At 31.9% G+C, this 21,514-nt stretch overlaps 4 protein-coding genes across 6 annotated transcripts; 2 read left to right on the top strand and 2 right to left on the bottom strand.

Annotated features, from left to right (window-relative positions):
* Positions 1 to 285: 285 nt before the first annotated feature.
* Positions 286 to 1,708, bottom strand: LOC107410741 (F-box protein At3g07870). Its single transcript, XM_016018213.4, has one exon. The coding sequence runs from the start codon at positions 1,616 to 1,618 to the stop codon at positions 428 to 430; it is 1,191 nt and encodes a 396-aa protein (XP_015873699.3). The 5' UTR covers positions 1,619 to 1,708; the 3' UTR covers positions 286 to 427.
* Positions 1,709 to 4,861: 3,153 nt separating this feature from the next.
* On the top strand, positions 4,862 to 9,599 carry LOC107406401 (phytochromobilin:ferredoxin oxidoreductase, chloroplastic). Of its 2 annotated transcripts, XM_016013517.4 has the most exons (8): positions 4,866 to 5,295; positions 6,257 to 6,373; positions 7,397 to 7,491; positions 7,750 to 7,843; positions 7,964 to 8,095; positions 8,278 to 8,382; positions 9,080 to 9,130; positions 9,210 to 9,599. In XM_016013517.4, the coding sequence occupies exons 1-8, from the start codon at positions 5,056 to 5,058 to the stop codon at positions 9,390 to 9,392; spliced, it is 1,017 nt and encodes a 338-aa protein (XP_015869003.3). In that variant the 5' UTR covers positions 4,866 to 5,055; the 3' UTR covers positions 9,393 to 9,599. The 2 variants fall into 2 exon arrangements, with proteins under 2 accessions (XP_060668011.1, XP_015869003.3); XM_060812028.1 differs by lacking the exons at positions 9,080 to 9,130; positions 9,210 to 9,599 and adding an exon at positions 8,455 to 8,843 and having other exon boundaries at positions 4,862 to 5,295.
* Positions 9,600 to 9,794: 195 nt separating this feature from the next.
* LOC107410787 (uncharacterized protein At2g37660, chloroplastic) lies at positions 9,795 to 13,347 on the bottom strand. Its single transcript, XM_016018257.4, has 9 exons — positions 13,010 to 13,347; positions 12,627 to 12,739; positions 12,418 to 12,471; positions 12,237 to 12,321; positions 12,017 to 12,122; positions 11,636 to 11,722; positions 11,396 to 11,493; positions 10,732 to 10,841; positions 9,795 to 10,036 (listed from the first exon to the last, which is right to left on the bottom strand). Exons 1-9 carry the CDS (start codon positions 13,290 to 13,292, stop codon positions 9,971 to 9,973), a joined length of 1,002 nt encoding a protein of 333 aa, XP_015873743.3. The 5' UTR covers positions 13,293 to 13,347; the 3' UTR covers positions 9,795 to 9,970.
* Positions 13,348 to 14,381: 1,034 nt separating this feature from the next.
* On the top strand, positions 14,382 to 20,070 carry LOC107410795 (pseudouridine-5'-phosphate glycosidase). Of its 2 annotated transcripts, XM_048467756.2 has the most exons (14): positions 14,382 to 14,588; positions 14,667 to 14,760; positions 15,239 to 15,349; positions 16,087 to 16,169; positions 16,626 to 16,685; positions 16,827 to 16,887; positions 17,558 to 17,664; positions 17,770 to 17,847; positions 18,482 to 18,527; positions 18,626 to 18,746; positions 18,864 to 18,949; positions 19,158 to 19,241; positions 19,587 to 19,640; positions 19,846 to 20,070. In XM_048467756.2, exons 1-13 carry the CDS (start codon positions 14,481 to 14,483, stop codon positions 19,598 to 19,600), a joined length of 1,053 nt encoding a protein of 350 aa, XP_048323713.2. In that variant the 5' UTR covers positions 14,382 to 14,480; the 3' UTR covers positions 19,601 to 19,640; positions 19,846 to 20,070. The 2 variants fall into 2 exon arrangements, with proteins under 2 accessions (XP_048323713.2, XP_048323711.2); XM_048467754.2 differs by lacking the exon at positions 19,587 to 19,640 and having other exon boundaries at positions 14,383 to 14,588.
* The last annotated feature ends 1,444 nt before the right edge of the window (positions 20,071 to 21,514 follow it).

The raw sequence follows: 21,514 nt of genomic DNA on the forward strand, positions 1-21,514 counted from the left end.
TGAATGAGGATTGTCTATGCTTGAAAAGAAGGCATGGTCTCAAATTGACTGGCTTGAAAAGAAGGCATGGTTTCAAATTGACGGTTAAAACAATGACCGTTATGAGCCTACGGTTATGAACCGATTGATGGTGTTTGATATATAAAATTTTATAAATATGGGCTTGATACGTTTAATATTAGTTTAGAATAAAATGGCTTTGAAGTGGGAAAACTCACAAAAAAACCTGCCAACTCTGTTTTAAAGGGAAATTTACTTTTGATAAATATGACCAAGAACCATAAAATAGATAGTCCATTCCAATAGTGTCATTAAGCTCTTTGTTACTTTACAAGAGGAAACATAAAAAAAAAATAAAATAAAAAAACAAAAACAAGAGAAAACAAAAAACTTAGAAAGCAAAAACTATAAAAACAAAAAGAACAGATTAGGCTTCCACTAATGAATTAATTTGTTCTGCTGCTTGGAACCCAGAAAATGAAATTAGGCTGCCTGTGAAGGTGTGGCAAAAGACAAAGACTTCATCCGGACTCCGAATATTGATGCAACTTAGTTTTTCTGTTCTTGGATTATAAGCAACAAAACTAGAGCAATACCTCAGCAGGATTTCTTCATCCTCCCATTGCCCTATAACTTCAACAAAAATTTTAGGATAATAAAATATTTCAGATGCTGATGGAGTTTTTATATGGATCCTATATTCATTAACCCAACATTCTTCTGCTTTCCTTTTATTCTCTTTCATCATCCAAATATCAATATAGTCTTTTGAACAATAATAAGCAATACACAAACACCCTCTGAGCTCAACCAAGTGACACATGTCATGAAACCCAACAGTACTAGGCCAAGCAATCAAACTGAATTCCTCATTCCCAAGATGGAAAGCAACAATCTTTTTGCTGTTGTAGGAAGTTTCAGGGGTAATATTCAAAGGGTGAGTAACCCAGTAAATAGCTCCCCATAAAAATACAGGATCTTGAAGTACAGGAAGCAGTTGGGGAACATTGCTTATAGCTCTCCATGATGATGATGATGATAAGCTTCTTCCTATAGTAAAAACTTCAGCACCCAAACTATATCTGGGCTCATCGTCAAAATTAGTGCTGATTTCATTATAAAAAACAGAGAGCATCTTGTAAGTTGCTGTTGAAGAATCAAAACCAAATCCGAATTGCCTCATACTAACTGATTCTGCAGATGGTGGTGGCAGTGGAAGAAGTTGTTGCCTAAGAGGATTGAACAGGAGGAGTCCTCCTGTTCTTCTATCAATATCACAATAACTCTTTTTCTTAAAGCAGAGAAGCCCATTGCAAGAACCCACAAGGTAGTAAGATTTTGATTCAAAAAACTTGGAAACTAAATCCAAACTGATATGCATAAACCTCCCATCGTCTTTGCATGGATTCAGACACTTTTGCTGCTCATCAGAAGAAGAAGAAGAAGGAAGCAAAACTCTGGTTTCTTGAATGGCTTGGCTGGAGTGCAAGTGGGCAAAGAATGGGCTATCGATGAGGATAGACCAATGTTTACAGACGGACTTGAATTTCATAAGAGTTTTTACAGGTAGCTTTGAGAGAATATGAGGAACAACATCAAAAGGAACTACTTGTTCCATCTTTCTGAGCACCAACAAGTTTCTCAGAACAAGTAAGCGTAAATCCCCCAAAGCTAGCTTGCTTTAAAAACAAAATACATTATACTTACTTCCGGGCCTAACTAGGTTTCTATTTTTTCCCCCTTAATAATAATAATAATAATAAATTAATTATCTATAAATCTCGTTTAGAAGAATTTATCGAAGTATTTAAAGCCTGGCTGGTATATATTCCTATGAAAATCTAAAGTTACTAATTGAATTACCCAATTCCTTTAGGTTTCGTATTAATTTTCATAAAAGAAAAAATATATATGTTTATTTTATATTTTTATACAATTATCTTTTGACGCGTGAACTATATTTATATATTTACATATATATTTTAAATGAAGTGAATTTAGATGAGATGAGGATAGCATCAACACTATTTTGAATTAAAAAACAAAAACAACAACAATATATAAAAGAATTTACGAGGGACAGCACAGTGATTTTTGATTTTTGATTTTATTTTTTATTTTGCAAATCCCGAATTAAAAACAACATAATTTATGGTGAGGATAATTAAGCAGGTATCCTTTTATTTACAATACTGTTAGAGGTGTTTAAGTTGTAGCCTAGTAGCTGTAAGTTAAGCTATTTTCTTTATGTAAAAAAACGGACACTGACTGCAAATTTAGATAGACTAGTTAATTACAATTCCTTGGTTTACAGTCTGAAAATGCACCATATATATGAAGATATTACGTTGGCTTAAAGAAACAGGGCAATACAATAAAACATTAATCACCAAATCTAAATGCCATATTTTCAACATAAACCAAGTTCTGTGAACTGCCATGCTGATTGTGAATGTGAGGTGGATAGGTCAGCTAAAGCTATTAAGCTAAGCTAGTCCTATATCAGTATATATAACAAACAAAATGTGTTAGCTAATGTTTGATTTTCCAGACAGAGGCATTAACATATAATTGATGATAAGCTTAATCAACATGAATGTGGAAGCAAAATTAATATAACTAATCACTTTAATCACTTAAACCATGAAAAATAAATAAAAGTCCAAATGTACCGTTCATATTAAGATAAACACAGACCACCTTGTAAGTGTTTGATAAATGTCAAACCCAAGCCCGTACACTTTCTTTTGGCATCACAGTGACTGTGATATGGGAGATGGTGGCAATTCTAAAACTCTTTTCCCAAGAGGATTGAACATAAGGAGGTTTCCATATTCTTCATGTGTTTGCTTCTTTGAAACAGATTACCATCCTGTTGTAAAAACCCAAGATTGAAAAATAGTTTAGGTTTGAAATTTTTGGAAAAAAAAAATAAAAATATATATATATATATATATTCCGAACTGGTACACATAAAATTTCCATGTAATTTTTTATATAATGTCCTGAAGTGCTTAGAAGAGCGAAGTGTTCGGGAAGAAGCAAAAGTGAAGGCTGTTCAAGGCCTGCGTCTAAATGTATCTTGGCTAGGTGTAGACTGTCTATGAATTTGGACCAGAATTTACAGAAGCTAGCTTTGAGAAAATAATCAGAATTATATGACAAGGAAGTTGGCAAAAGAGAACCGCCATACTTTTTTTTTTTTTTTTTTTTTTAACCTTCTTGGTGATTTAGCTGTGGATCAGAAATAGTGGAACCTGAATAATCCATGAGGAGAAATAAAAAAAAAAAAATTTGAAGAAGAAAAGGAAAAAGAACTTTATGGAGCCGAATTTTTGGAGCATTTATAATAGAATGTTTATTGATTTTATTTATTTACAAAATTATTTATCACATTAAATAAATAAACATTCATTTTAAAAAATTTAAAGTTTGTTAAATGATATAACAACAAAAAAAATAAATATTGTTTAATAGACTCTCTTTTTATAGAATAATCATATATTCAATATTTTCTCTCTTCTCTCACGTTAATTCACAGCCTGTTTTCTCTACTTTCATTTCATATGATTCACCATTTTCTTTCTTTTATTTTTTCTCATCGCATCTTTTATGATGCCAATTCATTTCATTTAAATTTGTCTATTAATAGATACTTTACAATCATAAATTTAACATTTTTTAAAATTCCTTACTGCATAATATTTAATGGACAAAACCATTAAAAATGCTGTTATATATCTATAAGGAAGAAGAAAGATTAGATTATATTTACATTAATTATTTCTATTATTTTTTTCTCTGAATATGGAACTATATTTTCTTACAGATTAACTTTTACTATTTTTGTCCTTTAAATTAATTTAAGATAGAAAATAAAAATAAAAACAAAAACAAAATCAATGATATATATATATATATATATTTCGATGAATAAATTAATGATATATTCAAAAGTGTGGATGCGACATGGGAGGGTTTACCATTAAACTAATCATATTTGTTAGATAGGTCTATTTTTAAAAGAATAAATATAACTAAACATAAATTAATCAAATAATAAAATATATACATGCATATTTGATAAATATATAGATGAATTTTGATACTTCTAATATTTTATTCTTTAGCAGTTTTTGGCTCATTTATTTTAGAGTTAAAAAAAGAAGTGTTATGTCACGCAGTTTTACTTGTCTGCATTTTGATTCTATGTGCAACAACTAAAAATTGTAAATATCTTAGAGAATTTAACAAAATCTACACCAAATTACCCCAAAAAGATAAAAATAAAAAAATTATACAATTAAATTTTATATATTTAGAAATTAATTATTTCAGAATATGACCATTACCATATCCAGAATTAACTAGAATTATTATATAATTGTTTTTTATAAATATATTGGGCAATCTTATATTATTTAAGATGTATTTTACTTTACACCAATATGACAATCGCTAGCTTTTCAAAATTTAAACTTAAAAACTAAAGTAATGGGTCACTTTATTATTATTTTTTTTTGGGTAATGCACTATCATTTTTTTTTAGGTTAATCACTTTTATTTTTTATTTGTTCGCATATGTTCTCAATGATTTTTATATTCGAGTCTCATGTATCTTTCAAAAAATTAAAATTATACTTCAGTAAATAAATTCAAAGTAATCATATTACTCTTTAGTCTTGAGCATATTATTAATATCATAATATTTGATTTTTTTTTTTTTTGGGGGGGAAATAATGCATAGATCACTAAATAATATAGTATTAATATTTTAGTTGTTTTTGTCAAAGAAAGATTAAAAAAAAAAGTTTGTTGGGATTTATATTTAAAGATACGCCAGAAATTATGGAATGGAATTTCGAAAAGAACAGAGCAAAATGGACCACACATTTTTCAAAAAGCAGACGTGGCTTCAACACTGGAGGGGTGATGACAAAGGAGGCTAAGTGAAATTCGCAGTCGCAGTGAGAAAAGTTTGGACCAAAACCTGACAGACACACACACTGACAGAGAGAGAGAGAGGAACGGCTTTAATGTTGCTGGTGTTGTTAGATGCTTCAGCGGAAGCTTTTCTTTTTTTCTTCAATGGAATCTTCTTCATCCTTAAGCTTTTTGTCACAGCAAATGCCTCCACCAGTTACCAGCAGAACTATCATATTCTCTAGCATTAGTTCTTGTTGGAAGCAGAAGCGACCCTCTATCCAAATCTCTGCAGTTTCTTACAGGAAATTCATTCATTTTGCTTTGGATGAAACCAAACGCCATACTCATTTGGCCCCTTCTCCTCTGCAGGTACCTCTCTCTCTCTCTCTCTATATATATATATATATATATACACACAAATATATTCATTTATGTTAATATGCTTGCTTCTATAGCCTTTAAGAGCATATGGGTCCTTTCAGCTCCTTGAATGAACCCATGTTTTTCGTTTTGAGTTTTGAATGCTTTTCTGGTACACTGAGTGTTGTGTTGTTTATTCATTTCCAAATAATGTTTTTTTCGGCTGATGAGCACTGAAAATGATAGTTGACACTGTTTGGATAAACACTATGAATTTTAGGGCGATTCCTACCAATTTACTTTAATGGCACTCCGAAAGTAGAATGAGTTATGGTTGAAACTGTTGTAAGAACAAATTAACTTAGGACTCTCAATATATGACTTCCCTTCTTGTTAATTTGAGCACTTGATTTGGTTTATATTGCTTTGGTTACTTGTCTATTTGAAGAAAAATGGCTGCTTTATCTATTTGTGAGAATAAATTTAAAGGCTTTTAGTGGATCTTTAGTTTATCTATTTGTGGAGCAGGTTTATCTGTTCATTATTTTTTTCTCTTTTTTTTTTTTGAGAGATGGGGGTTGGGGTGGGTGGGTGGTGGGACTCGGGGGTTGAAATATTTATGATGCTCACCAACAATATTGATCAAATCAGCTTGATTTCTCTTTAACTAAAAGAAAAAATAATACCATATTTGAGAAATAAATTTGTGAACTTGAAGCTTTCGTCTTTTAAGATGCTGAAAGTGTCCTATACTTGAAAATTTAACATCAATAACCTTTTAGGAAATACGTTCAATCAATATTCAGTTGTTGATATTAAGTTGTGTGGGTCTCTGTGTGTGCTCATTCCTTCCATAAATCATTAATTAGTTATTTAGTTTATGTGTGTGTTTAATCAATCAACTTTGTAGCATTTTTATAATAATTGTTGTTTCTGCTATTTATGACAACATTAATTGTTATGCCATCAGGAAAGATTTAATTCGATAATATCCATGGATGGTGAAGTAGAACTTCAAATGACATCGTTTGAAGCTCCTAAGATTAGACTCCTGCGCAGTCTGAGTATTGAAACGGAAACAATGCAGGTACCATTGTCCGTCTTGTTACTTTATCCATGCTTGCATCACCATTATGATATCAATATCAAGAGAGGTCAATTTTTAGTTGTGTTGAATAGCTGAATGAACCTTCAAGGTTATTCTAGAATGATTTAGGTGATCACCCATATGATCTACTCTTCGGATTTCCTTTATGCGTTTTCATATATGTTGCAGCTTATTTATATAATGTCTTTGGCCTGTTCTTGTTCATCTTTTAAGTAGAGGTCTTTTTGGGGTCAAGATCTTTTGGGTAAAGGTATATGTTCCTGTCTTTACTATTTTTCTATCTGATTAGCTTCACGGCTTATTCATTCCTTTTCATGCTAGAACATTAGCTTCATTTGATCCTGTTATCCTCCGATTCCCATCCCCTTCTTTTATTTCATCTCTTTCCCTTGAGAAATTCTGATTTTCCTATCTGATTAGCTTCATGGCTTATTCATTCTTTTTCATGCTAGAACATTAACTTCAGTTGCTCATGTTATCCTCCAATTCCCATCCCCTTCTTTTATTTCATCTCTTTCCCTTGAGAAATTCCAAAACTATTTGTTGTTGCTCACATTTCTGGAATTGGAAGATAAAAGTGGATGTTAATGTATTTTAACATCTTTATCAAAAGTTACAAATAACCAATTTTATAAGATTTATCTGTTTCAAAAAGCTTTTTCGTGTTTTTGTCAGTCTCTCTTCATTTGGAAGGTCTTATACAACTTAAAGCCAGATGAGAGGTCATGGTATAGAGAAAAAGTGTTGTTAAACTGAATACCACCATGAATAATTAAATCCTTATAGATGCTTAAACCATAACCAAATTTAAAGCTTAAGTTGTTAAAGCTGGCAAAGTATCTAATTCAATGAAGAGTAAAATAAAGCGGAGAGAAGCCTTTTTTTTTTTTCCATCATATACTAAAAGAAATAGTTTCTTTATAATCAAGCTGCTGTATTTTACATCCAATATTGCCCCTATTGTTGTAAAGGCTCTTCAAATGTAGGTTCAACTTTTTGCAGGTTTTGGATTTTGGTGTTTTCCCAAAACCGGAATATGATGTACCCATATTTTGTGCCAACTTTTTTACCAGTGGAAATACGAACATAATTTTGCTGTAAGCTTTCTTTTTTCTCTAAATGTTGGAACCCTTTTTGCCTCTGTATATGTTATTCATTTTCTGAAACCATTGTTGTTAAATAGCATACTCTCGCCTTAACTGAGAAACATGCTTTCTTAGCGAGCTATTCTCCAAAATTTGTAAAACTATCCAGAAATGGAGTGGAAACTATTTATGTATCGTTGTAAGCTTTGCCAACATTGTATTGTTATTAAAATTTACTCAAACAGGAACTCTGTGATTGATGATTTTCAGGGATCTTAATCCTTTGCATGATGTCATCAATCAAAGAGAGTACAAAGAAAAATACTACAAAAGTTTAATGCCTCTTGGAGTTAAATATGCTGAGGTAACTTCAATGCTAGTACTGGCTCATCAAGCATAAACTCTTATTTTGTAACATCTTTATATTTGTTCAGAGTCCTTTCTTAAATTTATGGCATGTTGACTCAACACAGATTTCATGCAGCTTTTACCCTGGGGAGGAAAGCTTACAAGCGAGTCTTTGAAATTTTTCTCACCAATTGTGTTATGGACCAAATTTGCTTCAAGTGAATACAAGCATGATGTCTTATTTTCTGCATTCATGGATTACTACAAGGTATATATGTAAGAGTACTAGCTCTTTTTAAAGGTTTCAACAAATTTATGTTGCTATTCATATTGCATACTATTGGTTGGAATTCACATATCATCATTTTATTTCGGTATTTCTATTTCAATTTGTTGACTGACCATAGATTTTCCAGTTATGCTGTTTTACAAATTTCTTTGGCTCTGCAGGCGTGGCTTCACTTAATGGAGGGAGCAGTAGAGGAAACAGATCCATCTGGTATTAAATGCAATCGTGAAGCGCAACATAGGTATCTAACGTGGAGAGCGGAAAAGGTAATTAGTATTCTTGTCTATGCTCTCTTCTTATCTTACATTCTTTTTTCAACTCCTCTTCATTGGAAATAGGACCTCAAGAAGGGATTTTGTTTGGCTATCATGCTTGTATCCCTAGTCCTCAAGCATACAGGTTTGAAATGTTTACTAGTTTAATCAATTAAGATAAAAAGGAATGAGAAAGGAAAAAAAAAAAGTTTGAATTCCTAGATTTCTAGATATATCATATTTAAACCAGTTAGAGAAAATTTAAAGGTTAATAAAACAAATTGAAGAATAAGTTGCATGATGGATCTTCATATTCAACAACTCAAATTAGTTTGAACTTGCAAACAAATTGAATGTTTTGTATGTAATGTTGTATCGAATTTTAGGCCGGTCTTTATAGAAGTGAGCTTACAAAAACTGTTTTTTAAATCTTTGAATGTTTCACGTCTGCTTAAATTGTTGATGTCTATGTATATGATAAAAAATCATTATGTCTTGTCGTATGGAAGCTGTCAGCAACATGCAATAACACAATAATTTAGCAGCCAAAGTTGATGAAGTTATAGTGTTAAAACAAACAATGTGATTGTAGCAGATTCATGGACTGAAACCTTGCATCTGATAAATTGGCGTGAATAGGATTTATTTTATATTATTCCCTATTTTTGCTTTCATTACTCATTTAATTGAAGCAACAACTGGAAAGTAGGATCCTGGTCACAGAGTTTTGCAAAAGTTGATTGGAGAGACCCAAACAAAGGTATAAAATTCATGTATTATTTAATTTTTTTCAGAGACCAATTAGCAAACCAGTTGCTTACTCACTTGTAATTCCACAGGATCTGCTGAGGAACTTTCTCTTTCATGGAATTGTTCAACTAGGAAGCAAAAATTTTCTGGACTACTTTCCAGAGTATCGCTGCGAAGATGGGACAATAAATGAGAGACGCACTATAATTGGTAAATCTTTTGAAAGTCGGCCCTGGGATACAAGAGGAGAATTCATAGGTAGTTTTTTTTAAAAGCTAAAATGTAATGTAGTATGACATAATATTCTTCTTTCCCTTTCTCTCACTCCCTATCTCTTGTCTTCTTCGTTTTTTCCCCTCTGAATTGAGAACTTATGTGTGTCTTTTGTACATTAGGGCTCTATTGTTAAACTAAATTAGTTTATTGATATTTTTGCCAAGTTCCTGTGAATAAAAATCTATGTATGAGTTGATCCACAACTGCCTTTCTGCCTGGCTTAATTCCAATAAAAGATTATAGAACTTCTCTAGAGTGTGGATTGGAAAACCATACCTACATATAATAAACTCGTTCATTAATACTACAAAATTTATCTAAATTCCATTTATGAGTTAAATTGTTTTTGAATCTCAACTTCGTTGGAAATAACCAGAGAAGGAATTTGATACATAAAATAACCAGAGAAGGAATTTGATACATAAAATAACCAGAGAAGGAATTTGATACATATTTGGTTATTTACAGCTTTAGGCAGTATAGAGTATATAAAATTTACTTTTCTAAACAGTATCTGTATAGGTACGTGTGAAGGAAGTAGCTGAATGATGTGGAAATTTTTATCCAGATTTAACTACTGGGTTTCAGCAGTTTTGAATAGTTCTCGCCACTTTTGCTGATCGCTTCCTGGTCCTTCACCCTGCATGGTACAAAATTGTAGTCAACTTCTTTAATGATGACTAAAGACAGTATTTGCTCAACCAATCCAAGTAGCTTCTAGATAAAGCAGTATCTAATCAAATGGTTGACCAAAAAATTCCAGTTAAACAACAAAGTTCAACTCCAGGAAGTAACTAAAAATATTAAACAAATTACAATTATAATAAAAAGTGCAGCAACCTCCAATTAACAAGGACAAAAAGATACCTAATAAGGAATTGATCACAAGTTTCAGCTTAAAAAAAAAAAAAAAAAAGGAATTGATCACAAGGGTCATTATTTGTTTATTAGACAGAGTAAAATTAATATGCTTCTCTTTCAGTCACTGTCATTATCAAAATAAAAAGTGAAGCATGTAAAAAGTTCTGAATGTTTGGATGGTGCACCTAACAATTACTAGAAAACAGCAAAAACTAATCATTGCTTGACAACCACTAAATCTGCTACATGAACCATATCAAAACCTTTACAGACCATCATATTACTTAATACAAATACTTAAAAGTAAAGATATATATTCTTATTGATTTTTTTTAATGAAACTGATTGCTGTTAATACCTTTGATAGGCAAGGGATTGATTCTACATCAAAATGCCAAGTAATAATGGACTTGTAAACCTGTTATATGTGCATCTTTTATTCATAATCTATTGCAAGTAGCTTTTGAAAGTTACCTCAACTGAGTTGATTTCATAAGCTTTGCCCTGAGTGAATTCTATGTCCAGTGCCTGTATGCAAGCTTCAGCAACTGCAAGTCTGCTAGCCTCACCAACTAATTTATCTCCTGATAACCATTGTCTAAATTTGTTAAAATAAAGGAGATATGGATAAAATAAGAAATAGGTAATCTTACGATCCAGAAAAAGATGAACAGATAAAAGCTCTTCTCTTTCCCTCTCTTCCTTCTTTTTTACTATTCAAATATGCTGTTCAAATGCTCTGAGCAGCACCTATTTCTTCCTTTTCTCCTCACCTTGCAGACCAAATTCAAGCCGTTTTCTTTAACCAAAATATTTTCCAGAATCTTTAGCCCTCAAACAGCTCTGAAAATAACCTTACAATTCCTAAACTCAAATGTTTTCCATGAATTTCCTTTGAGCATCTGTTTCAAGGTTTCCACGACATTCAGCCATAAAATGTATATATTTCCAAGTTATAATTGATTTACAAATCCTTAACTTCTAGATGCCAGTCATCACCTAATGACTTATATCTCCTTCCGCCATATATATCTTATGCTGTTATATAAATGGACATGCTATTATAAACATTCCTTTCCAATTTGAAATAACAGAAGCATGTTGTAGCCCGAACTTTTCCTATTTTTGAACAACATACCTTGCCCAATAAGGACTGCACGTCGTTGCCCGGCTGTTGCTTTGAGCAAAGTATTTAGATCATATGATGTGTAAGGTCCATCTGTCAATCTACCTGCTCTGTTATCCATGTAGATTTAACATAAGCACAAAGTTGTATTATACAGAAACTCTTTGCTATGCAAGAGTCTCTCAACTGTTACTAGAATGGATCGTTAATTTCTTAAAATTAGATAAATTTTGCATACTAGTTTACACTGACCTGATAATTGTAAATGGTAGACCAGATTTTTCAAGAAAATCCTCCCCCATCTTCTTATATTTGAGAACTCCAAAAAGGTTCATAATGCTGACACAATGAATCAAGAAAAATTAAGGACCAAAAATATAAGTAATACAAAACCAAAGATATAGTTTATCATTAAATTCTATTCAGAAATACTATTCATTAAAATTTACATTCTCTATACTGATTTATACATTTTTTTCCTTAGTGGATTCTAAACTCCAAACATAGCCTAATCAGTTCAGTGTATACCAGAAAACATTTGAAAAGTCTCTGATATGAAACTGAACCATTAAATTTGATTCCATGTTAATGCTAAACCAACTGGCTGGTTTTATAACTCACCATTAATCTTACCTCCACGGCAGTTCGTTGCATTTGGTTACACCAATTGAAGAAACAAGAACAACTCTTTTCACTGATGAAGGCAGTGCAGATATAAGATTCCTCACACCCTCCCAATCTTCAAAGGAAAATTCAGTAGTTAGAAAACTGAGAAAATCTATACACTACCAATGTGGATGCCACTTCATGCTTGTATTCGTCTGTTTCAAATTACAAAGTATATAAACCTTACCTACTTTTTCTGGTGTATTATCCCCATCCCATCTCTTTGAAGGAAATGCTGTTGTCCCTGTGCAGCAAATGACATGCGTTACACCCTGCAAGACATTTGGGGCAAAAAACAAATGGCCATGTTGAATCCAAATCAACAACCTTTTACATCCCTAAAATTACAAAATACAAAAAGCACAAACCTCAAATATAGATGGATCAAGATCTCCTGGGTTCCGTGTATCCCCTTTACGTACCTACCAAGTTTAAAGATGTTATCACCACCATAAGGTTTCAAGCAAGAAAAACTTTGCTTCACACTGCAAAGTTTATCTATAAAAAAGAAACTACATTGAAGAAGATGGTGGACAACAATAACAGGTCCATAATCCACAGTGAAGTCGTTTGGTACCTGTAAAGTCTCTTCATCTTGTTCACCAAATAATGCTGTTGCTTTCTCAGGATCACGTAGTAGTAGGCGCGACTTGATCTTCCGGTTCAGCAAAGATGCCACTACTAATTGCCCTGAAGAAAATAGATAAAATTCTTACCACATCCAAAAGTGGGGTATTCACAAGAATGCAGAAAAATCTTCGAGGACTCATGAATTCTCATACTTCAATGAAGCAAGCCCAAATCAAGAAATGCGTTAAATTACTAAAAAAACAACAAAATCTGAACAATAAGATACAAAAAAATAGAAATTACAAAAGCCCATCTCTTCACTAAGCAAAACACAAGGACAAGAAATGTATATGAATATACATAAGAATTGAAAAGACCATAAGAGCCTACCAACACCACCGGAGCCTCCAACAACGAGAACAAATTTAGTAGAAGAAGGAGGGGTAGTTTGGGAATCGCGGGTCGATTCTGAATTCAGAGATTCGATAACTTCTTCTTTGACAGCTCGAAGTGGCTGTGGTACTGGTAATCCTTCTCTAGAGCTTAAAATGGTCCTGAACGAAGTGGTCTTTGGATGGAAACCCAGCGGTGAAATAGCAAAAAGAGGTAATTGTTGTGGGTGTTTTGGGAATTTTCCAACTGGGGTTGGGTCGAGTGAGATTCTGGAAGCCATGAGAAAGAACAGCAATCGATTGGCAGAGCAGAGGAGGGAAAGAGGAAGAAAGTTAATGTGTGGTGGCTGTTATATGTCCTATCGCATTTACCGAAATGACCCCCATAGTATCATTTGGATGCTCAATGATCCATGTACGTTTCTGTCTTTTAACAAAATAAAAATCCATAATATCTACCTAATTTATTAGTTTCATTTGTTCAAAAATCAAAAAACAAATTATTAGTCTTATTATATTTTTTTTGAACAAATAGTCTTATTCGTTATTTGTACCTAATTTGTTTATCAAACTCTGACCAACTAATGATGTGACTAAATGATTGACAAATTAATAAGAGTATAATATTATGAAAAATAATTTCATAAAACAATAATGTTATTTGGTATTCAAAATTTTGTCAATAAATTTAGTAAGTTAATTATTTTATTGGTCATTGTTGATCATCATTAATTCAACCTGGTTATGCAAAAGAGTTAATTTTCACAAATTATTATTATTTTTTATGAAAATAAATATTCATTTTCACAAATTTAAAGTTAGAGAATATAAAATCAATACATAATTAAATACTGCAAATTAATAATTGACATAGATGATCATATTTATTAGTAATAAATAACAAAATTATATTATTTTATTAGTTCTGATACTTTAAATATTGATAAATATTAATAAAAATGAGAAATAAATTGTCTAATGGATAATCATAACGAAAATATAAGCCAATTGAGTAATGCTACAGTTCCAATTAGTCTACCAAAATAGCTATCAAAGTGGATACATGTTTTTGTTTTATTAGCTCAAATTTTAATATATTTAAATAATAAATTCAACTAACTATTAGCCAATAAAATAATAATACTTAAAAATTCATAAACTTTTTTTAATAGGTTAGTTAGTACCTTTATAATACTATTCGTTTGAAATCTAATCCAATTAATAATAAATTAAAATCTCATTTCATTGGGTTAGATTTAAAATAATCAAGTTAAATGTTAAATGTGTTTTTATCGTATTTTTAATTTTAGATGAATTTTCATATAATAAAAAATCCATAAATGAATAACCCAATTGCTATAAAAACAATTATTTAGGGGAAAAAAAAAATTACAAAGGCTATTAAACGTGCCCTGACAAACAATTGAAACGACAATAGCAAATCTAACCGCGACCCAGTCCCGGTGATAATGGCATCGTCGTCGTCGTCTTCTTCTTCTTCTTCTTCTTCAGCTGCTTCCAGGCTATCCAGTCTTCAAAGGCACTTGCGTCCCTCACACTCACGCTCCAACAACAAGGTTCCACTTTTTCATACGTGGGTTTTCAATTTTTTACTTCCAAGATTGACCATTTGTTTATTTATTTTGACTGAATAGGGTGCGGGGTTTATCAAGGTTTCTCCGGAGGTTTCTGAAGCTTTGTCAAATGGAAATGCTGTTGTTGCTCTTGAATCTACTATTATTTCCCATGGTAAAAAAAAAAAAAAAAAAAAAAGAGAGAGAGAAAGAAATGGAAAAAAAAAGGGCCCCTACTTACACAACTAATTTCTTTACCTATTTAAACTTTTATGTACATATGTATGTATATATATATATATATATATATATACATATATATATATATATATGTATGTAAGATACTTTCACAACTAATTTTTTTGCCTACTTATTCTGATATACGTATATGCATATATAAATGCAAGATTTTATAGTTTATGGAGAATTTAATGGACAATAGTGAATCCATTTATTCATGTTTAATTATTTGTTTGATTCTATCCCATGACAAGCATGTATTAGCATCATTATGGGTTTGTAATTTTTGTGGCGATTCTGGGATTTATGTTGATAGCTAATGCATGCATAGCTATGTATTTGTTGTTTTCATTGTCTTACATATGCAGATTTATATGAATGTTTAACTGGGAATGCTCAAAATTTGTGTTCAGGGATGCCATATCCACAGAATCTGGAAACTGCCAAGGAGGTGGAGGCAAATGTAAGGGAGAAAGGAGCTGTTCCTGCTACTATTGCAATTTTAGATGGCATACCATGCGTAGGTGTTTATGTATACTTTTTCTTCTACTTTCTGGGAAAAGATGTGTACTTGGATGGTTAGCTTATATTAATTGCAATAAGTTGTTTTTTCTCGATTCAACGCATCAACAAATGGTTGTAAGTAGCTTTGAAGATATTTTGAGTGATTTTAGTTAACTGACTCCAATTGCTTTATTCAATGAACTTGAGAAAGTTCAGGAAATAGAATATGCAATTAAATATAGTAATATTCGTCCATTTCAAAACTGGTTATACATTTTTTTTATGTAATTGCTCTACAAGGTGGGATCCCTAGTTTGTTGGTTGAAACAACATTTATATTTAAGTGGTTCTAAAGATAGAATGTGGGAATATTGACACAAGAAAGAAAATATGATGAATCCATTTCAAGCGGTGAACCTATCTTGCGCACCAAGTGTTTCTGTTTAATTCTCATTGTGTCAGCAAGAGAAAAGTATGAGTATGCTACTCTGAATTTATGAGAGTGCTACTCTGAATTTTGCTTGGTGATTAGATCCTTTCTGTATCTCAGTTTAATATTTTGATTAAGATTAAGGAATGATGATTTTTATAATGCGATAAACTTGTAATCCTGTTTGGACTACTATTTTTTTTTTTTTTTGGGGACAACTATTAATGGTTTAGTTGGCTCCTCCACCAACATGGTTATGCAGCTGCAAAATATGCAAGACAGGCTGGCATTAAAATCTTTGACATTGCTAAACTATTTTATATGCAGGTCTGAGCATTGAAGAACTTGCGAGGCTTGCCAATCTTGGACCCCGTGCTCAGAAGACAGCTCGAAGGGACATAGCACATCTTGTGAGTAAACATTGTCATAGAGACAATAGTCAATGCTGTTTTGTAGTTTATGTAGCGAGTACAAATTTATTTGCCATCTTGTTTCTTTTTGTTAAGGTCTATATGCTTTGCAGAATAGGAAATTTGCTATTTCGCAGTATAAACGTTGAAATGAAATAAAGTTATCATTTTCTATAAGAGATTTTTTATTATTTTAGAAGAATTATTATTAGAAGTTACAATTATTTGTACAGTGGACAAGTTTATGCTCACATAATGTAAGGAATTGTAATTGTAATTTGTGTGCTGGACCATGTTTAATAAGTTTATCTTCATGATTTAGTGGTGAAACTATGACAAAATAGGTAATTTTATTCGCTTCAGTCATCTGTATACACCATGACTGAAGCTCTGCACACTCTACATTGGTACAATTACACACACTTCAGACATGATGACTTGTTGGCTTTATTCCAGGTGGCTACCAGGGGGAATGGTGCAACTACTGTTTCTGCAACTATGTTTATTGCTTCTCTGGTGACCTCTTTGTTCTTTGACTTATTTATTGTTTGAAAAAAAAAAAACCCTATCTTCGGTTATAGAAACTACTGGATGCATATTATGAGTTTTATATCAGTTCTACTTATTGCTAATATGTCATGTCACAAACTGTTGTAGGTTGGCATTTCAGTGTTTGTTACTGGAGGGATTGGGGGAGTTCATAGACATGGTGAACATAGTAAGTCTTTCTTATTTTTTATTGCGATCTCAAAACTATTCAAATATTCATGATTGAAGATCCTTGTCCCCTTAATGGTACTGCGGATGATGTTGTGGAAATTAAAAATCCGGTACTTTTGAGAAGAAACATCCCAGATTTCTAACTTTTTATTGATGTATAGTCAAACTAAGGCAATTTGTGTTGGTTGAATTTTCCTTCTAAGGATAGAGGAAGCTAAATTGTTTGTTTTTCTCAATATTATACCTAATTGTCTAAATTGGAGCACTGATAAGCAATGTAATTACCTAATCAGCAAAAGAACCTGTCTTTATTCCTTTTAAATTGTTATGTGTACAAGGATTGGGTAATTGGTCTTTGGTTGTCATACGTTTTAAAAAATTTCAGCAAGAGAGCACTTGAAGAGTTATCCTCCTCCTATTCTATGCTGTAGTAGTTGAAATTGATGTTTGCATCGAACTCTTTACCCTGAACCAGTAAAATGATTGTAGACCTCATGCAGCAGTTTAGGTGGTAAAAGGGGCAGTGTTTTAATGTCCTGAAGATAATATTTTGAACCTATCTTCCAACCATTTATGCCATATATCAATATAGGATTTATAGATGAGCTTGTTTAAACATAAGGCCTAATACTTCAGATATATTCTATCTAATACCTCTTCATTTTCAGCAATGGATATATCTTCTGATCTTACTGAACTCGGAAGGACTCCAGTGGCAGTCATTTCTGCTGGTGTAAAGTCAATATTAGATATTCCCCGAACACTTGAATACCTGGTACTCATTATATTATCCCTATTATATTGTTAGAAGTCTAGCATCGGCCTGTTGGGTTATCAATTATTGCTTGCTGATTTTTCTTTTTCTATTGAATCATTATAGGAAACACAGGGTGTTTGTGTTGCTGCTTACAAAACAAATGAGTTTCCAGCATTTTTCACAGAAACAAGTGGCTGCAAGGTATTAATGGTCAATTCTATTTCTTAATAGTGTTTCTTTCCTAAAGTAGAAGCTTTTATTCACTCAATCAATAAATATTTTGATTTGTCTTTATAATTCTTCGTTAAAGCTTTCTGTTGAATGTTGTATCATTAATTGACTGGCTCAATTTTTGTGATCTTGTTTTGCCACTGGTTTATGGTATGAGACACATCCATGCACTGGTGTTTAAATTGGATGATTGGGACGGATTAAAATTAGCAGCTGCACTCTTGTAGAGCCAATAGACTGACTCATTACATTTTACTAAAAACATCCTGACTGTTCCTCTAAAGAAAATTGGGTGTTTGCAGTTTTTTTGCCATTTTTCTTTCCAGTTTTCAAACCAAATGGTTTAAATGTTGGCATATTCAAGATGATTATTATTGTTAAAGGTGAGGAACGTGAAAAAAACCTTGTTTTCGTCTTTGGAAGTATGGGAACTTCATCAATTCTAAGGCACTAATGGTAATGGTGCATGACAGGAAGGAAAAATGTCATAATGATCTCAAATGGACATTCAAACAACTATATATTTGAGCATGAATACATCTCTCAATACTTCTATTCCAACATATCTAGGTAATTGAGGGTCTTTTGTTTGTTCATTATATAGGCACCTTCTCGTGTAGACAGCCCAGAAGACTGTGCTCGGCTTATTGGCAAGTGAAAAAGTTATTGTATTTCAAACACTTTTATTTAATTGATTTATAAATCTAAATGTAATGAGCTTTTCCTTTTCTTTTTTATTATTGGGCAGATGCAAACATGAAACTTAAGCTCGGAACTGGGATTCTAATTGCAGTTCCAATTCCAAGAGAACACTCAGCTTCTGGAAGCTTAATTGAATCTGCAATACAAAAAGCACTTAAAGAAGCTAGGTAAAATTTTTTTTAATCAATTATCTGAAATAATGGTTCTTTTTCAAGGTTATTTTGGATTTGTATATCTTATATACGTTCTAATCATATGACACTGGCTGGAGTTTTGTACCTTAGGGATAAGAACATAACCGGAAATGCTGAAACGCCTTTCTTGCTTGCGAGGGTGAATGAACTAACTGGAGGGGCTTCTCTGTCTTCAAGTATCCTTTTTGTGTAATGCTTTATTTATATTATCTTTTACATCACTTGTTGTAGCATCTGCAGGTAAATTGATCACATTCTAAACAGTAGAGGCTGACAGAACAATGTGCAAGCCAGCAAATTTAAATTATTATTTTTTTATTTATTCTTTTCTGAATGTTGATGTTATTCAAGTCTTCATTAAAACAGCTTCTTAACAATTCCTAGACATTGCATTAGTGAAAAATAATGCTCGTGTTGGTGCTGAAATTGCTGTAGCACTCACTCAGCTCAGAGATCATTGCAATGAAGGTAGGTTTGTGTTTTCATGATTAATGATTGAAATTTGATCATTTAAATGAGGTTATAAGTTAAGTACTTTGCATTAGTAAGTAAGAATTAGACTAAACTGTTATGGATGTAAAATGGATACTTAATTCCGGCAAAAATTGTCTACATGATGAACATGTTTGTAGACTTCTTGCTGTCTTTCTTTATTGGCTTCTTTTTTTTCCCAACTGTCATTTTATTTTGAGTGATAGTATAGATCATAATCTAGGGTCACATTGTCATTCCAATAATTAGCTCCTGGTATCTCACTAAGGAGGCAACTTATATCTTGGGTACTGAACATTTCTGAACATATCACATGGACAGGAATGATGTACTGAAAGAATTGCTAATTGAAACTGCGCTTGCTCGCAACTCCATGTATGTGCAAACTACCATGAGGATTTGATTGAAAATTGCACCGACCACCAAACAGAAATTATACATTCACTGCACGCTGTCCCCTTCTATTTTACAGAAACGATGTGCATATGTTTTTTCTGCCTGTCTTCTCCTCTTGGCCCTTTCTTTTGGATGCTATGCTATGTCGTCTCTTTTCTGATAAAAACCACCTCACTTTTGACAGGTGATGTGGAGTCCATGTCATAGACCCCCAAAATGCATTGTTCTGGACTTGGCAACTAATCCTACATGAAGCAACATTTCCTTTTATGCTTATGATTTTTAACTCATTTGACCTTTTGGATTATATTGAAATGATCAATGTGTGAGTTTCTATATAATTTTTACAATTTTCTTACACTTAATATATTTAACCCTAGAAAAAAAAAATAGAAATGGCATTTGTTGATTTGAGGATTTACCTATCTTGGCCAAGTTTGTTATTTGTTGTTGAAATTTCTTTTTCTGTCACAATTTGTCGTACTTATGGAAGCCATACAGGTCCCAAAAAAAAGCTCCAAAAATAGGGAAATTAAAAAAAGAAAAAAAAAAGAAAAGGTGATGCTAAATCAGAAGCAGAGGAACTTAGTCCAGATTCATCTTTTTATTAGAGAAGCCAAAATTGAATGTGTCACATAATCCTTAAGTAGCTGGCACTTTTTATGGAGATCCAAAAATTGAAAGTTATGATGTGCCTCTTGATTCCTTGTAGCTACTATGGACATTGTTGTTTTTTTTGATATTTTACTTTGTTGTTTTCTGGGTGCTGGAAATCCGCTTCTTTTGAGGATTCAAATTTTCCCCCTTTTTTTTTTTTTTTTTTTAATAATAAAAAAAAAGGAAGCAAAAACAATAACAACAACAACTTTTGTAATTTCTGGCTGCTGGAAAACCGTTGTTTTTGAGGATTCAAAATTGAAAAAAAAAAAAAATGGAAAACCTTTGGTAAATTGAGTTCAATGCCGCCCAAAACGTTTTAACATGTTTTTTTGTTTTTTTTTTTTTTTTTTTGTAAATATTCAATTTCGGCCACAAACTGCCAAAAACCATGATTTCAGTCAGAGATGCTACACTACTTTATCTACATCTGTGTTTTGTCTTCATCATGGTGATCTAAGCCTTCCTTTTCAACACTCAATCCCCCTTTTATTATTATATATTTTACCAAAATATGGTAACCAAGCAAGTTGCGTGGGGATATCTTCCTAGGTGAAATCTTCAAAGATTTTGTTTCTTCACCTGGCTAGGATAGATTTTGTAGATGGTGTTCCTAAATCCTAAATAATTTTTTTTTTATGCTTTTGCTGATAACGAACAAAACTTAGCTGAGAAACCAAGTCTCTTCTTTGTGGAGAACTCCATTCAATCAGCAAAATTTTGGAGCTTCCTTTCTTTTTATTCTCCATTTTGTCTATTTTATAGACGTTGTTTTCAACGCTCAACTCTACAAACTTTTGAATTTTAAACTTAGTGATTTTTTTTTTTTTTGGGTGAATATTAAACTTAGTGATTTTTTACTATGTTGTTCCTTCCAAAGTATACCATTTTTTCTTAATCTTATTCTAATCTTATTCTTAGATAATACTTATAAATGAGATGGTAAAGAATTTGAATTCTAACCTAAAATAATAAAGGTTGTTGTGCCACCATCATTTGAACTTAAAAGTTCAGTCATGTCTATAAAATTATAAATAAAATATATAAAATGTCGCGTCCAAACGATAGATTCACTTTTCAAGTTGCAATGCAATCTATCAATTACCAAAAAAAACAAAAAAGAAACAAAATTGCAATGCTATCTTTCCAAACCTTTTTTGTATAATAAAATAAAATAACAACTAGTTAAATTTATC

Source organism: Ziziphus jujuba, chromosome 10, assembly GCF_031755915.1.
Source record: "Ziziphus jujuba cultivar Dongzao chromosome 10, ASM3175591v1".
NCBI classification, from domain to species: Eukaryota; Viridiplantae; Streptophyta; class Magnoliopsida; order Rosales; family Rhamnaceae; genus Ziziphus; species Ziziphus jujuba.